This window comes from Oncorhynchus kisutch, linkage group LG1 (genome assembly GCF_002021735.2).
Source record: "Oncorhynchus kisutch isolate 150728-3 linkage group LG1, Okis_V2, whole genome shotgun sequence".
NCBI classification, from domain to species: Eukaryota; Metazoa; Chordata; class Actinopteri; order Salmoniformes; family Salmonidae; genus Oncorhynchus; species Oncorhynchus kisutch.
Window position 1 is genome coordinate 59,286,585 of NC_034174.2, and position 17,136 is coordinate 59,303,720.

The 17,136-nt window shown below is 42.9% G+C and overlaps 1 protein-coding gene across 2 annotated transcripts in view; it reads right to left on the reverse strand.

Moving 5' to 3' along the window:
* Window positions 1–17,136, reverse strand: part of LOC109890403 (atlastin-2) — a 30,332-nt gene that overhangs the window by 7,208 nt on the left and 5,988 nt on the right. For both annotated transcript variants that reach the window (XM_020482356.2, XM_031828212.1), the window contains exons 2-10: window positions 7,801–8,084; window positions 3,775–3,909; window positions 3,298–3,402; window positions 2,838–2,888; window positions 2,224–2,280; window positions 1,917–2,009; window positions 1,396–1,534; window positions 688–815; window positions 166–222 (exon numbers count right to left, since the gene is read on the reverse strand). In XM_020482356.2, coding sequence (XP_020337945.1) covers window positions 166–222; window positions 688–815; window positions 1,396–1,534; window positions 1,917–2,009; window positions 2,224–2,280; window positions 2,838–2,888; window positions 3,298–3,402; window positions 3,775–3,909; window positions 7,801–8,084 — 1,049 coding nt within the window. The remainder of the gene's footprint in view (window positions 1–165; window positions 223–687; window positions 816–1,395; window positions 1,535–1,916; window positions 2,010–2,223; window positions 2,281–2,837; window positions 2,889–3,297; window positions 3,403–3,774; window positions 3,910–7,800; window positions 8,085–17,136) is intronic.

A 17,136-nucleotide genomic window follows, 5' to 3' on the forward strand; every position in this document is an offset into this window, starting at 1 on the left:
GAACATTTTGCAACAGAAAACAAGCTTTCTAATTGGATAAATTCAGGTAGTGCCTCCCAGTTTTACCCCCGGTCTCAAACTATTCTATTCCATTTTGTGCCTACTGAACACAATCCAGTTATTTGTTAGGGGAATTTATCATTGACTATCTGGAGAGTGAACTACCTGTAACATTGACTTGGGATGAGGCAGCTCCTCCCCTTGGTATATTTTCATGTATGCCTGTGCCGAAAAAAATAAACAAGCAACATTTGTTTCAGAAGAGGAAAATTAATTGAGGAAAGGTATAGGAGGAAAAAAGGGTATATAAAAGTTGAGGTATAGAGTAAATAAAATGTTATTGGTAACACACATATTTAGCAGATGTTATTGAGGTTGTAGTGAAATGCTTGAGTTCCTAGCTCCAACAGTGCAGTAGTATCCAACAATACACACGAATCGCAAAGTAAAAGAATGGAATTAAGAAATATATAACTATTAGAACGAGCAATGTCGGAGTGGCATCGACTAGAATACAGTATCTACATACATACGGTTTTACTCATTTTGTAAGCATTATTAAAGTGACCAGTGATTCCACATCTATGTCCATAGGGCAGCATCCTCTAAGGTGCAGGGTTGAGTAACTAGCCGGCTAATGATGGCAAGGAATAAGCTCAGAAGGAATGCTTGAAACAATCAACTTACTTTAAAATACTGTACAAGGTCTCGGCAAGTCACTTTGGATCCTCCGATTTCTTTCTCCACCAAGTTCTCCGGGGACAACAAGATGGGCACTAGGTTGACTAGCTCAGTCTTGAAATCGTCATCAATATCTAGAGGGGGAGACAAGTGGGGAAATGCATTTCTTATTAAAAGGTCTGGACATTTTCCTTTTAAAAAACACCACCAGACCTTAAATGCAACTATATAAAGGCAAACGTGTTGTTTTAGAACTTTGAAAGGTGACCTTCGTATTGTAATAGATGGCATTTATGTAGCACTTTTCCTCTAAGATCCAAAAATACAAGTCTGCAGTGAACCATCTTCCCTAGGCACACCTGGATATCTGAGATGATTGACATAGCATTATGGTAATCGCTTCACCGTACCTTCTGATTGGCTAGGTAGACATTTGATCATAGTGATTAGACCCATCCAATCACTTCAGATTGACAGGAGTGCCTTGGGGTAGGGGCTGGTTTATTTGGAATTGACAGAGTTGACTAGGGGGTACATTGACTAAAGCCTGTTTTAACATGGGCAGCGCCATCAACTGTCAACACACTCCGAAGTAGAAGAGGAAATTGACTCCTTAATAATAGAGACAGCCCTGAATGGCGCCGTTCATGCTCTCAGAGACAGGTGTGCAATCTTTCCACAAGGGTAATTGAGCAACCTTTTCCGACAGCGTACCTGTGAGTCTGCCATCAAAGTTGGGGTTGGTGGCCACCTTGAGGCCGGGGTGGGGCAGGAGGAAGCAGCCAATGTTCGAGAAGCAGGAATGGATGTGCTTCCTGACATTCTGCAGCTCCTCGTGCTGGTTCTGTTTCACCTGCACACAGTGGAGAGACCCTTGCTTATTCAAGTAAATGGTTGGACAAATATAGTTCGAATTGGCCTGGTCTCAGATCTGTCTGCGCTAAAAACCCTGACGAAGGCAGCATAGCTGTCAGAGTGTTGGCATCTATTCTTTCAGAACCCAAGTGTGCAGCCTTGTAGCTAGAATCACCTCTCCATGTGCTGTATAGCCTACTACTGGTCGTTGTCGTGCCAATGACCATAGGAGTTGGCAAGACCGCACAAGCATAGGACACCAGGCTGTTTGAACAGCAGATGCAAAATTAGAATGTGTGTGTAAGTGCTTTAGTTCCTGAAATGTCAGATGTTAAAGCTCTTATTTTCTTAGAATGGAGCAAGTGAAAAAAAATACATACTTGTAATCTCTTCTCCAGGAAACTCTTCCCTCCCTCTAAGCCGTAAGAATGCTCGTAAGGGTAGCTCCAGTCTCTTATAAGAAACATTAAAGTCTGTTGTGGAAGTCAAGGAATAAATATTAAACAAGATACTACATGACTATTGATTTTTCACAAAATGTCAAGTAATGGCAGCCATATTGAATAAGACTCTAGAGATGCCCATTAGCTCCATCTCAATTACTTAAAAATCTCGTCATTATTATCCAATAAGAAAGGCATTACATGCCATTCATTCAGGAAAGGCAGCAGAGAAATGCGATTATACCTGAAATGGTTTCTCGTAGATTTCTTCTAAGGCCAGCCTCCCATATTCAGTGAAGAGCTAGGTAGGGGAAAAACAAAAAGTCAAGCATAAAGCAGAGTAATACTCCACGTTCTTGTCAAAAAGGACAACAGTCAGTCGATCTATTAATAACAAGGAGCCGTCTTGCAGCGGACTGTTGCCGTCTAATAGGATAGTAATGTTAGTAACAAGCTTAATTTCAGAGTCGTCTGTTGAGTAGGTTTTAAAGAGGCTACATATACACATATAAATAACTTTTGCTTCTAGGGGTGCTCGAGTCAAAAGGGGTACAGTCACATTTCAAGTCAAAATGTGACGTTAAAGATATGGACGTTTGAAATGCTAAGTGAACAAGGGAGAAAGCAGCTATATACTTCCATACAAGCGCTCTAATTGTGACCCACTTAAGTACAATAGTTCCAACTGCATGGTTGATCATCAAAGGAACATCATGTAGACATTTCCCCCCCCCCGGAGGGCTGTGATAACCTCAAAGTAAAGATCCTTTTCAAGTTGTTTGTGGAGTTCAACGTCCAAGGCAGTGTTGAAGATTGGATTGTTCTGGAAGGGGGACTTAAACATGGACACACACAAACCTGGAGATGTTGAAGGTCGTCTTCCTGCACATTCTGAGACAAGTTGTAAACCTAACGGGTGACAAAACATCAACCTGAAGTCTACATAGATCACATTTTCAATCACTGTTTTGCCTGAATTGAAAAGTTGGTACAGGGAGAGGGCAAAGTCTGGTATTCAATCACAGTCTAGAACTAGCACATGACAGTATAACTTCAACTGTTTATTTAGCATGCAATAACATGCACCAAGTCTCGGGAAAAAAGCCAATTTTTCAATCCAGATACTTACTGGCGAAAAGGGGGATAGGTAGAGTGGCATTCCTCATCCAAACAGCCTAGAATCACCCAGTTCCCTACTATTGTGTTTGTTCAATACTGGCAAATTAAACATACACACATTGTAGATCTCCCCTACTTCTTTGAGCAGTGAACACCTTAATATAAAGGGTACACAATACTGTGGGGGGGAGCGTCATACCTGTACAGAGCTGGTCATGGTGCTCAACGCAAACAGCGTCGCACAATCTTTGATTGTCGATTGGCTGTCGAAAGCCCCCTGTGTGTCGATTAGAAGAACAGCAACCTGCAGGGAAAGGATAAATCAATGAATAAGTCGCATTCGTTACCAAATCAAGGGGTATTAAATCAGTTGAAATAACCAATGGACAACTGGAAATCTTAAATCGTGTCTTTAAAGGGACATTGCACTCGAAAATCAAAGTTCGTAAATCTGTTTTGGAAATCCAGCTATATGCCGCAATCCAAAATGAATCGAGACAACAGCATATCATTTCCACATTTTACAGGTGGTGTTTGATATGGACTCATCTTGATTGTTTTAGCGGTCTGAAAATATCAAACAAACTTTGATTTTGGAGTGCAAAGTCTTAACAATTCAAACCTTAGTTGGGAGAAAACGTGTGCCCTTCCAAGGGAAAAGCGACTTTGTATTTACCTTGCTCCCGTCTGGCTTGTCCACCACAAACACCTCGCTCCAGGCCAGGATGCCCGTGGTCTCCCTCTCGCAGCCCCCCCGCCAGGTGAAGCCCGTTAGTGGCTCCTCGTGCCCACCCAGCCAGGAGCAAGATGTCTGAAGAGGACACATCAAAGCAGGAGATGGGCAATCATATGAGCCATGTAGCTACAGTACCACGACTCTCGTTGGCTGAAACGGTCCTCACAGGCCCTGCCCAGAAACAACCTCTAGCCATTTTCCCTAGACAATTAATGTAAACCTGAACGGTATAAGCGAGCAATATGGTCAAGGCCCTACCAAGCCTATTAGAGGGCAAGAAATACTACCATCTACTACAGTACCTGCTTAGACCCATCAGATGTATTCCAGATATCCTTGAAGTGTCTAGAAGCTAGATATTTTTTCTCTGGACCCTACTCTCATATTGAACAACCCTAACCCAGGCCCTCCTGTTTGTTAGCATACCCGAGTGGCATATTGATGGTAATCCCCGCTCAAACCTTGAGGGCCACACACACAAAAGCAGCCTTTATGTTCTTGCAAAAGCGGGCCACAGTCCCAAGCATTGTGCTGCCCAAAAATCAGCTTTAAGCACAGCTCAAATGGATTACGGTCACCCCCCCCTAAACAAGTTATGAACAGCAAACAGGTTTAGCAAGTTGTGGCAGAAATCCTGATAAGTTTACTCCCTAAGCATCCAATGAATGGAGTGAATTAATTCCTCACAGCTCTTAGTTTCACTGATTGAAAAATATGAAGGACAATGTTTTCCAAACTCAAGATAAGTATCTCTGGTTGGTTGTGTGATTTCATCTAATGAGCGGTTTGAAGTCCATGTAAAAATGTTCTAGCAGGGCCAATAGTGTACTGAATTTCAAAGGACACTTCATGTTAGCAGATGTTCCAAAGCACCGCCAGGTAGCCCAAAGCACCAGGCAATATTTTCAATAAGTAATACTGGATCATTTCACAGCGCATCTGCAGAAAATAGCTCTTCAATGCGGCGAAACACCACAGGTCATAAAGCACTCAGACTCACAAAGGTCACCAGACATGTGACATGAGCTGTGCTCCCGTTCTCACAAGGGTTTGAAAATGGGTTCTCTCTAGTCGGGGCAAGTAGGCCAGAAGTCTACTGGTCAAGTGAATTTCTACTTGGAAATCTACTGGCATCTACAAAAGCATGAGTTTACTATCAACAAAAAAAACAGGCGAGAGTTAATGTTGAACCCTGCCTCATATTCTAGTATGTTCCAGACTGGCAGGTTGAGGGCCACTGTGTTTGCATTCTAACCTGTGTATTTCCATACCTGATGGGTCAGAGCAGGTGTGTGGTCAGTATAGGCTGCACACAAACACGCATGTGGCCACTTTATGTGTTGTGAAAAGTGTTTTAAATTGTATTTTCCTTAACTTCTTGAGGGCCGGGGGCAGTATTCGGAAATTCGGATGACTGACATACCCAAAGTAAACTGCCTGTTACTCAGGCCCAGAAGCAGTCTGTGATTATAACAGAACTGATATGGCAGGCGAAAACCCAAGGAGAATCCATCCGGATTTTTTTTTTTTTTAGGTGTCTGCCCATTCAAATCCTTGTTATTGGGAGAATCAGATTGCAGTTCCTAGGGCTACTACTAGATGTCAGTCTTTAGAAAGATTTCCAGGCTGTTTAAAAAAAAAAAAAGAGCTAGAATTTGTTGTTAGTCTAGGTGGCTCCCATTTTGACTGTAGTTTTGTGTCGCGCGTGGATGAGAGCGCGCACTTCGTTATTTATCTCCGGTAATGAACATAAAATTTAAGACGGAAAATAGTATTGTTTATTTACATATTAGGGTACCGGAGGATTGATCAGAAACGTTGTTCGACTTGTTTGGACAAAGTTTATTGGTAACTTTTGGGATTCATTGTACTGAATCAAGTGCGCCAACTAAACCCAACTTTTTTGGGATATAAAGAAGGACTTTATCGAACAAAACGACCATTTGATGTGTAGCTGGGACCCTTGGGATTGCAAACAGAGGAAGATCTTCAAAGGTAAGTGATTTATTTTATCGCTATTTCTGACACCTCTGCTTGTTTGGAAAATGTTTAATGCTTTTGTACAAGGGGCGCTGTTAGCAGATAATCACATGGTATGCTTTTGCCGTAAAGCCATTTGAAATCTGACAAAGCAGCGGGATTAACAAGAAATTAAGCTTTTAAACGATGTAAGACACTTGTATTTTTATGAATGTTTAATATTTCGATTTTGTATTTTTAATTTGGCGCACTCCCGATTTCACCAGATGTTGTCGAATTTGATCCCGGATAGGGGGCAGTATTTTCACGTCCAGATGAAAAGCATACCCAAGGTAAACTGCCTGCTACTCAGGCCCAAAAGCTAGGATATGCATATAATTGGTAGTATTGGATAGAAAACACTATGACGTTTCTAAAACTGTTAGAATAATGTCTATGAGTATAACAGAACTGGTTGTAGAGCACAATCCAGCCAGGGAAAAAAAATTGAGGTCATTGTTTTCCAATGTTTTTCTACGCGAGACCCGATTTATTAGGGCCCAGACTGCAGTTCCTATGGCTTCCACTAGATGTCAACAGTCTAGAAATTGTTCTATGTTTCTCTTTTGAGAAATGAAGTAGGGCTGTTAACGGGATTTCCATACTAAGAGGTTAATGTTGCTGGTCCCCAGGAGGAATAGCTGGAATCCTTAATAAAGACTAATTCTACAACTTATTCTACATGTAACGATGTATGCCTATGTACATATACTACATAAGCCTGTGTGTATCCTCTCCTGGTTCTAGGTCACATGTATAACAGTCCTGGTTATACATATAGGCCGGTGTGTTGAGAGAAATTACATATTTACCTGATTTGTTTGATATTAATAGTTAGCAATTAATACTTAAATAAGAAATAATTTCTATCCTGTTAGTGTCTGTTTTTTAAACATTATTTTACCCCTTTTAGCCCCAATTTCGTGGTATCCAATTGTTAGTAGTTACTGTCTTGTCTCGTCGCTACAACTCCCGAACGGGCATGGGAGAGACGAAGGTCGAAAGCCTTGCGTCCTCCGAAACACAACCCAACCAAGCCACACTGCTTCTTAACACAGCCCGCATCCAACCCGGAAGCCAGCCGCACCAATGTGTCGGAGGAAACACAGTGCACCTGGCGACCTGGTTAGCGTGCACTGCGCCCAGCCCGCCACAGGAGTCGCTAGTGCGCGATGAGACAAGGATATCCCTACCAGCCAAACCCTCCCTAACCCGGACGACGCTAGGCCAATTGTGCGTCGCCCCACGGACCCCCCGGTCGCAGCCGGCTATTATTGCAATAATTAATCCATATTAAATATAGATGATTGTTTGAAGAAATGACACTTGATTAGAATATTCCACCACAGTGTAGCTTTACATGTATAGTATGACAAGCTTTCATCTAGCGTCACCTTGTTGTAGACAGGGCCTAAAATAAACACCCGCATCTAGATTGACAGTAAGATGTCAAACGGGTGGTCAGGGCTCCAGTGCGAGCACTGGCACAGGCATAAAAGGTCTAATTTACTTTAAACGAAAGTCTACTGAAGTGAGACTTTGTCCTTGTGTTTCTTGGCTATTTACATTGTTAGGTAGGTTGTTTTTCAAATGTTTGAATTTCAACTGCTAGGGAAGAGAAGACAAGAGCTACTAGTCAGACTCAGTCTCCCAGGCAGAAAGTCACATTACCAAGGTAACCTGTAAACATTTGTCTCATCTGATATTTTTGGTTTAAAAAAAACGCAGGGTCACAAACATATGAAATATATTACTTCTTACTAGTAATACATATGTTTCAGTAACATTACAAAGCACGCACAGCCATTTTAATGGGTTGTCATTTCAAAGAAAAAAATATTTTGGCTGGTCAAACAAAATCTGGCTGGTAGATTTACCTGCCACAGTGACTGGTGGACCAAAAAGTAAATTTTAGCCTGTACAAGGAAAGCCAGTGTATAACCTCACCTGGTTGTACATGAAGCGCAGCATGAAGTCCAGCAGGAAGGACTTGCCCTTGCGGAAGGCACCAGCCACCGACACCACCACCACGTTGAGGTCGCGCACATGCTCCTGCAGCAGGATGCGCTCCAGCGCCGCCTCGTCGAGCTCAAAGGCGTGGTCGTCCTCGTGAGCCACAACAATCTGGACCGGCCTGGCCGACAAGGCCTCTTCCTCATCTTCCTCCGACAACAGGACCTCCTCTTCCTCAGGGCTCATCTTATGAGGCACACCCTCCACCCCATGCTCACCTGGTAGAGATGTGTAGAATCGTTAAAGGGAAGATCCTCAATTCATAGAGAATGTCCATCCTCAAATCAGAGTTTGTTAAACATTTTCAAACCTGAAAGTGGTTACTGGTTAGATAAAGTGGATATTGCACACAGATACCTGCATGTGCCTACTAGTTCACCGACAATATAAATTCAACTGTGTTACTTTAACTTCATTTTCAGGGCATAATAAGCCGTTATCCATTATCTTTTTCCATTCAACAATGTCAAAATAATCTGTAGCCATGTTAAACCTAAATCTTGGATTACTGGAACTAGGCCAAATCTTGGAACTATAGTATCCTTTAAAACAAAAAGGTACAGTGGTTCCTCCTTTAAGTTGCGTCATACTGCGGCACAACTTGCGGGCTGCTGCAGCATGCTATTTATTTGTCAGCAATTTTTTCTGTGAATGCATGTCATTGCTAGTTTGACCACCAGAGGGCATCTTTGAGAAGCATTTGATAGTCTTCCGTATCGGCATTACCAGAGAATTTAAAACCTTTTGTAATCACGTCGTATATGGGATTGATTTGAAGAAATTTGGCTTAACATTATGTTTCTAGTCAAAGAAAAAAGAAACCATCAGGGTTTCCGTTAGGATGGGAATGGAAAATATGGCGCTGTACAACAGGACGGAGGAGTAGGCTGCCCTTGTAAATAAGAATTTGTTCTTAACAGACTTGCCTAGCTAAATAAAAAAAGGTTACACTAACATAACATTTCTGCACCCTCATTTTCTAATTCTTGTCTAAACAATACCCAAAACAGAGATTAAGTGAAAATAAAAATCTTATTGATTTATCAAGACCAGTCCCCATGCTTGTCTCAGAAGAGCACGAAACATGCTAAAATATTTGTAGTCTTTTGCTTCTAACTTCAATATGCTCTTTAAATAAGACCTACACCATTTAACAGTACATCTAAAAAATATTTTTCTCAATGATTACAATAGTTACATTTAAAGGATTGGAGGACTATTAACATCTAAAGGGCATTCTCCGTTAGGATCTGTGAGAATATCGGAGAACATCTAAGGGGCTTTTATATAATTCTAAATTAATTCATAATAAATCGCTTTGTTTAAAAAGTAACGATATTGGAGATTTCGTTTTCAGTTAACCTGGAGTGAGCGAGAAAAGGGCAATTCTTGAACATGGGATGAGACACTCACTAATTTGTAAATAAAGCCAGTTTGTCATTTAGAATTATTTATTTCTGGAGAAACCTAACTTGATTATTTAGCAGATATCACTTGCTTAAATTCAGTCAACACATATCTTAAGAATATTATATTTGAACATTTGTTTCTCCATGCTTGTCTCAGAGCAGCGCGAAACGGTGCTGAAATAGACGTCCACAGCGGGAAGGCTATGTATTCTGTGCCCACTCGTGTTCTCTCTTAGGTTACACATCCGTGGAATAGCAGAACAGCATAACGGTCCGGGCGGCCCTAGAGTCACAATCCATGCCAGGCACAACTGTGAGCTCTGGAACTACAACTCCGACAGGTAGAGTTAACATACGTGGCGGGTTCGTCAGGTCTTCTGTTCACCCTGACATTTCCATTCTTCTTCTGACAACAGAACTTGACCAACTGCTCACCAGGCACAACTGGTGAACTAGTGTAGCCGATGTGAATTGGCTAGCTAGTTAGCGGTGGTGCGCGCTAGTGGCGTGTCAATCGGTGACGTCACTTGCTCTGAAACCTTGAAGTAGTGGTTCCCCTTGCTCTGCAAAGGCCCCGGCTTTTGTGGAGCGATGGGTAACGATGCTTCGAGGGTGACTGTTGACGTGTGCAGAGCTTCCCTGGTTCGCTCCCAGGTTCGGCGTGAGGGGACGGACGTAAAGTCTATACTGTCACACTAGCATCAGCTTATAATTTTACACCATAATGATTTATTTAAACTCCATCTCATTCCTCGCCCTTTTCAACACGAGTGAGTCAATGATTTGTCTGACAAACAAAGAACTTTGTGTCCTGCAAGCCCAGGCATGGATCAAAGCTGGTGAGACATTCAATAGCGTCATCGTCACAGACAAATCAACCGTGGCTTTTGACTAATTTGATAAAAATTGCCACAGAAAAAAAAGATAGATTAACGAAAGCATAAAGACGTTTAAGAAATGTTTTGAGTTAGAAATGTAACCCTTTAGAGTACTTAAGCATGGAATACATTTCAAATTTAGGGATTTTCACAACAGTAACCGGGCTATAAAAAGTCTATTGTCCTGATAATAGGAAACATTTGCATGATGGGCTACATTATTGTAACCACAATGTCACAATTTGTATCTACCTTTCCAATTACGTTTAGAGTTTGGGATTTACAAATGTGCGCTTTCATTAATTAGTTACATTGTTTTAGTTCGAACAAGCAGATTCTTTAAATTGTTTTTATGTAGGATGCTACATTTGACCAGTTGCAATTATAAGTTGGCCAAATAAAAACAAATTCTACTTCTATGAGGCTGTTAACTGTCTGTGGTAGGCTGAGACTTAACTTATTTTATATTAGGTCTAGGCTCTGAGGAAATAGACTCCAATTAAGCCCTTTTGTTGCTTGTAAAGTCAAATTAAAATGAAGATTGTTGAAATGAATTGCTCGACTGGTGTAGGATCTCCATCTGTTGGTGTGCAACACTTGCATAACAAGTTAGATAGGTTTTAAGCACCAGGCACTGTTCACTTATTGATTGCCGCAGCCAGTTTTTTTAAATTGAACCTTTATTTAACTAGGCAAGTCAGGTAAGAACCAATTCTGATTTACGATGATGGCTTACCGTGGCCAAACCCGGAAGACACTGGGCCAATTATTCACCGCCCTATGGCACTCCCAATCACGGACGGATGTGATACAGCCTGAATTCAAACCAGGGACTGTGGTAAAGCCTCTTGCATCGAGATGCAGTGCCTTAGACGGCTGCGCCACCTGGGAGCAATAACCAAAATATATAAACCCAGCAAAAAAAGAAACGTCCCCTTTTCAGGACCCTGTCTTTCAAAGATATTTGAATTTTTACGAATTAACTTCACAGAACTTTGTAAAGGGTTTAAACACAGTTTCCAATGCTTGTTCAATGAACCACAAACAATTAATGAACATGCACCTGTGGAACAGTTAAGAAACAGCTTACAGACGGTAGGCAATTAAAGTCACAGTTATGAAAACTTAAGACACAAAAGAGACCTTTCTACTGACTCTGAAAATTACCACAAGAAAGATGCCCAGGGTCCCTGCTCATCTGCGTGAATGTGCCTCAGTCATGTTGCAAGGAAGCATGAGGACTGCAGATGTGGCCAGGGCAATAAATTGCTATGTCTGTACTGTGAGACACCTAAGACAGAGCTACAAGGAGACAGGTCGGACAGCTGATCGTCCTCGCAGTGGCAGACCACGTGTAACACCTGCACAGGATCGATACACCCGAACATCACACCTGCCTGAGATACACCAGGAATGCACAATCCTTTCATCAGTGTGCAGACTGTCCGCAACAGGCTGAGAGAGACTGGACTGAGGGCTTGTAGGCCTGTTCTAAGGCAGGTCCTCACCGTCGCTGGCCCAGACAGGACTGGCAAAAAGTGCTCTCCACTGATGAGTTCGCAGGAATGAGCGTTACACCGAGGCCTGTCCTCTGGAGCGGGATCGATTTGGAGGTGGAGGGTCCCTCATTGTGTGGGGCGGTGTGCCACAGCATCATCGGACTGAGCTTGCGTTCATTGCAGGCAATCAACGCTGTGCATTACAGGGAAGACATCCTCCTCCCTCATGTGGTACCTTTCCTGCAGGCTCATCCTACATGACACTCCAACATGACAATGCCACCAGCCATACTGCTCGTTCTGTGCGTGATTTCCTGCAAGACAGCAAGTCTGGGACCGGTTGGGTCGGAGGGTGAGTGCTGGGCCATTCCCCCCAGAAATGTCCAGGAACTTGCAGGTGCCTTGGTGGAAGAGTGGGGTAACATCTCACAGCAAATAAATGCAGCTGACAGTGAGAGGACGTTTGTGTTTTTGCTGAGTGTACACACACACGTTTTTCCCCAGAACATTAACTGTGTGTAGGTAGATGTGGAAAGATTGATACAAATGATTTGTTGCAAGTTGGGGGGCGATTTCACACCTGGCTTGGCTATTAGACTATTTTTTTAGTAAAGGTTGAATAGTGTTTACTGCGCCTGGGACATCAATGATTACACATTGTAACTATGCAATATACTGTTCAGCTAATGGCCCATCCTGCTATGCTTGTGAAAAACAAACACTTTTCCACATGTTAAAGAATCCAATTGATAGTATTTTTTTGCAACAATCAGCCTCAACATCAATTAGTACATTTGGGCACAGTTGATAGCATACTGGGCTTCGGGCTAGAATGTTGAGGGTTCGAAACCTGGTCCCTGCTTATTTCATTACATTATGTCATCTCAGGGCAAATATCCTGGATTGTTACTCCCATCTCATTCATCGTCCTCTTCCATGTGTCATTCTTCGCCTGAGTGGCTTGTTTGTGGGCGTGCTGGCAGGATGTACTGTTTTTTATTCTGTATATATGAATTACAAATCAGCCTTTACTTAAATCATGTTTCTAGTCTATTGCATAGTTACAATGTGTAATCATTGATGTCCCAGGCGCAGTAAACACGGTTGAAGTGTATAATTGTAATACATACATGCAGACACAGCATCATTCAAAGAATGGAGTTTGATACTCCCGGTATTGGATATGGCTGAAACTTGCCAAATAGCGACTTTTGTAAAATGTACTTTATGACAAAAGAAATATGCACAATCATTTGTCTCTACATTAACTAACATTCCTCTCAATTGTACATTTTTTGCTTGACTCGTTATGACGTTATAATTACTTAAATTTGCTTCCTCCGTAATGTTTTGTCATCCATCTTTGCTGAAGAAAGTCACCATGGAAGGGTGGCTCACATCAAATTTGTCATTGGAACCACTCAATATTTATTTATTTATTTAACCAGGTAGGTAAGTTGAGAACAAGTTCTCATTTACAATTGCGACCTGGCCAAGATAAAGCAAAGCAGTTCGACAGATACACATGGAGTAAAACAAACATACAGTCAATAATACAGTATAAACAAGTCTATATACAATGTGAGCAAATGAGGTGAGAAGGGAGGTAAAGGCAAAAAAGGCCATGGTGGCAAAGTAAATACAATATAGCAAGTAAAACACTGGAATGGTAGTTTTGCAATGGAAGAATGTGCAAAGTAGAAATAAAAAATAATGGGGTGCAAAGGAGCAAAATAAATAAATAAATTAAATACAGTTGGGAAAGAGGTAGTTGTTTGGGCTAAATTATAGGTGGGCTATGTACAGGTGCAGTAATCTGTGAGCTGCTCTGACAGTTGGTGCTTAAAGCTAGTGAGGGAGATAAGCGTTTCCAGTTTCAGAGATTTTTGTAGTTCGTTCCAGTCATTGGTAGCAGAGAACTGGAAGGAGAGGCGGCCAAAGAAATAATTGGTTTTGGGGGTGACTAGAGAGATATACCTGCTGGAGCGTGTGCTACAGGTGGGAGATGCTATGGTGACCAGCGAGCTGAGATAAGGGGGGACTTTACCTAGCAGGGTCTTGTAGATGACATGGAGCCAGTGGGTTTGGCGACGAGTATGAAGCGAGGGCCAGCCAACGAGAGCATACAGGTCGCAATGGTGGGTAGTATATGGGGCTTTGGTGACAAAACGGATTGCACTGTGATAGACTGCATCCAATTTGTTGAGTAGGGTATTGGAGGCTATTTTGTAAATGACATCGCCAAAGTCGAGGATTGGTAGGATGGTCAGTTTTACAAGGGTATGTTTGGCAGCATGAGTGAAGGATGCTTTGTTGCGAAATAGGAAGCCAATTCTAGATTTAACTTTGGATTGGAGATGTTTGATATGGGTCTGGAAGGAGAGTTTACAGTCTAACCAGACACCTAAGTATTTGTAGTTGTCCACGTATTCTAAGTCAGAGCCGTCCAGAGTAGTGATGTTGGACAGGCGGGTAGGTGCAGGTAGCGATCGGTTGAAGAGCATGCATTTAGTTTTACTTATATTTAAGAGCAATTGGAGGCCACGGAAGGAGAGTTGTATGGCATTGAAGCTTGCCTGGAGGGTTGTTAACACAGTGTCCAAAGAAGGGCCGGAAGTACACCCATGCATGCACCCATGACCAGCTCTGAAACCAGATTGCATAGCAGAGAAGGTATGGTGAGTTTCGAAATGGTCGGTAATCTGTTTGTTGACTTGGCTTTCGAAGACCTTAGAAAGGCATGGTAGGATAGATATAGGTCTGTAGCAGTTTGGGTCAAGAGTGTCCCCCCCCTTTGAAGAGGGGGATGACCGCAGCTGCTTTCCAATCTTTGGGAATCTCAGACGACACGAAAGAGAGGTTGAACAGGCTAGTAATAGGGGTGGCAACAATTTCGGCAGATAATTTTAGAAAGAAAGGGTCCAGATTGTCTAGCCCGGCTGATTTGTAGGGGTCCAGATTTTGCAGCTCTTTCAGTACATCAGCTGAATGGATTTGGGAGAAGGAGAAATGGGGAAGGCTTGGGCGAGTTGCTGTTGGGGGTGCAGTGCTGTTGACCGGGGTAGGAGTAGCCAGGTGGAAAGCATGGCCAGCCGTAGAAAAATGCTTATTGAAATTCTCAATTATGGTGGATTTATCAGTGGTGACAGTGTTTCCTATCTTCAGTGCAGTGGGCAGCTGAGAGGAGGTGTTCTTATTCTCCATGGACTTTAGTGTCCCAGAACTTTTTTTAGTTAGTGTTGCAGGAAGCAAATTTCTGCTTGAAAAAGCTAGCCTTGGCTTTTCTAACTGCCTGTGTATAATGGTTTCTAGCTTCCCTGAACAGCTGCATATCACGGGGGCTGTTTGATGCTAATACAGAACGCCATAGGATGTTTTTGATTGGATATATAAAAACCTTGGGACCCAAAAGCATAATGAGTGCTCCAACTCCCCCTTGCGGTGGTCTGGAGCAATGAAGCAGTGATGCTGGGTACCTCTAAGCACCACGGTGTGAGCTCGAAACTTTTAAAAGAAGGAACCCCTGTACTCTGCAGTGAACCCGATCAAGATGCCCGGATGTCAAAGGGGTTGGTGTCTGTCTGCTTCCTGTTTCTCTACGGTGTGGTTTAGACAGGTAGTCTATGGTCTGAGAGGTAGTCTACGCAAACTCCGATCACACCAGTAAGGTTCTTGAAAGAGATGAAAATAGTTTAATTTGTGGGAGTCTTCTATTTAAAACAGAAACAGCAGACTGCAGTCATAACAATAATGGGTCCCAGTCATAAGTCACAAGTTTTGATGTCAAAATTTCTTGAATTCAGACATGTCAGCATGCCAAAGCAACAACATTCAAGTCAAATGATACAAGAGCAGTAATCATGAGTAGGCCTAAATGACTATCTATTCATGATTCATCTGATGGATGCAATTCAATGAAGTTGAACTACAATATATGCTGATGTTCTCTGAATAGTTGAGCTGCTCTTTGGGTGAAACAGAGCTGAAAGAATACTGTCTGTACCACACACTCACTGAAACAGGAAACAAAAAACAAAGTTTGCGAACAGGTAAGAAACAAACATTGGTTAGAGCAGTTAGAACACACACACCTAGCAGGCAGACTGTGCAGCCCTGCCAGTGGGACATCAACTCGGCCTCCCCAGCCCAATTGTTTCATTAATAAAGTCTGTGGGCTCTGGTTCGGTTCCCCCTGTCCTTTCAAGGGCAGTTAGCCCATTTGGGGGGGGGGGGGGGGGGGCATAATGAGGGGCACACGCAGCCACCCTCATCACATTACAGTAGATGACACTGCAGTAATCGCCATCCAGTCAGGGAGAACGCAAGACAAATAAAGCCCCCGTCGTTTCAATAGGATCAGCACAACAGGAGTGCGACATTTAAGGGGGTTTAAAGGCAAAGCAACCAGTCATGTGCTAATTGAACAACTTGATAGACATCTACACAACAAGCAACTGTTCATCATATCCATGGCCTTGACTGACCATGACTGATGGGGGGGTGGGGATTTGACCACCATGACCGGACCCATTGTATATACTTAATATGGGCAATAAGGGTGCTTGACTGGGCACCTCAATGGGCATCTAATAGGCTTAAAATAAATACTAGTCTCAGACCAGGTCAATCAATCAAAACGCATAAGTCTCAGACCAGAGCACAGCAGGACAACTCCGACAAACCTAAACTTGGACTAAAAAGCACATTCAATGGAGAATCCTGTGGCCGGAAAATGTCTGTAGAGGCATAGGCCGACACCTAGCGCAGCACCAGAATGGGCATCCACAGCCGTGGAGGGTTCAAAGTGTGCACAGGCCTTTGTTCGTGACCAGCACTAGCTAAACGCACCTGGAGTCGCATTGTTACAACTGGAATGGAACAGAAGCCAGCACACACGGCGGCCCTCCCGGAAACCTAATCTAGAGTAACGGCCAGAGGATGACCAATCACAATGTCTCCATCTGGCTAGGCTGCATTCCAAACTTGAAAGCCTACTCACTAGCCTCCGTCGCAGTCTACTCTACCTTCAGAGATCTGAAAGGACTGAATGGGTTTAGGCCTATGCCATAGCTGGCTGGGCAATATGGCTTTCAGATTATAAAGGGATTTGGAAGATGGACTGAAAAGGGTTAGCAGAGGGAAGGAGATTTGAGATGGGATTCGACACAGTTTCATAAAACTGGTGAACCCATTGGTTCTAACAGTAGAACAAACCACCTATGAGGATAAAAGCGCCTTTGGCCAAATTAGCAGCTGAATGTCAATGCTGCTGGGAGGAGCGAGCAATGAACGATTTGACTAAGTACAGGATGAGAGCGAGTTCTCATGGCTGAGGACGACTTTCTGCATTTAGAGCGCTTTACTCATATACCAACGTGTCATCATGCCAAACGTCAGGGGACCAGCCAAGATGGGTGACAAAAGAAGAGTCAACTAGAAGGTGCTTTTTTGAGCTCTCCTAGCGGTGCCGTTGAGGAACTACAG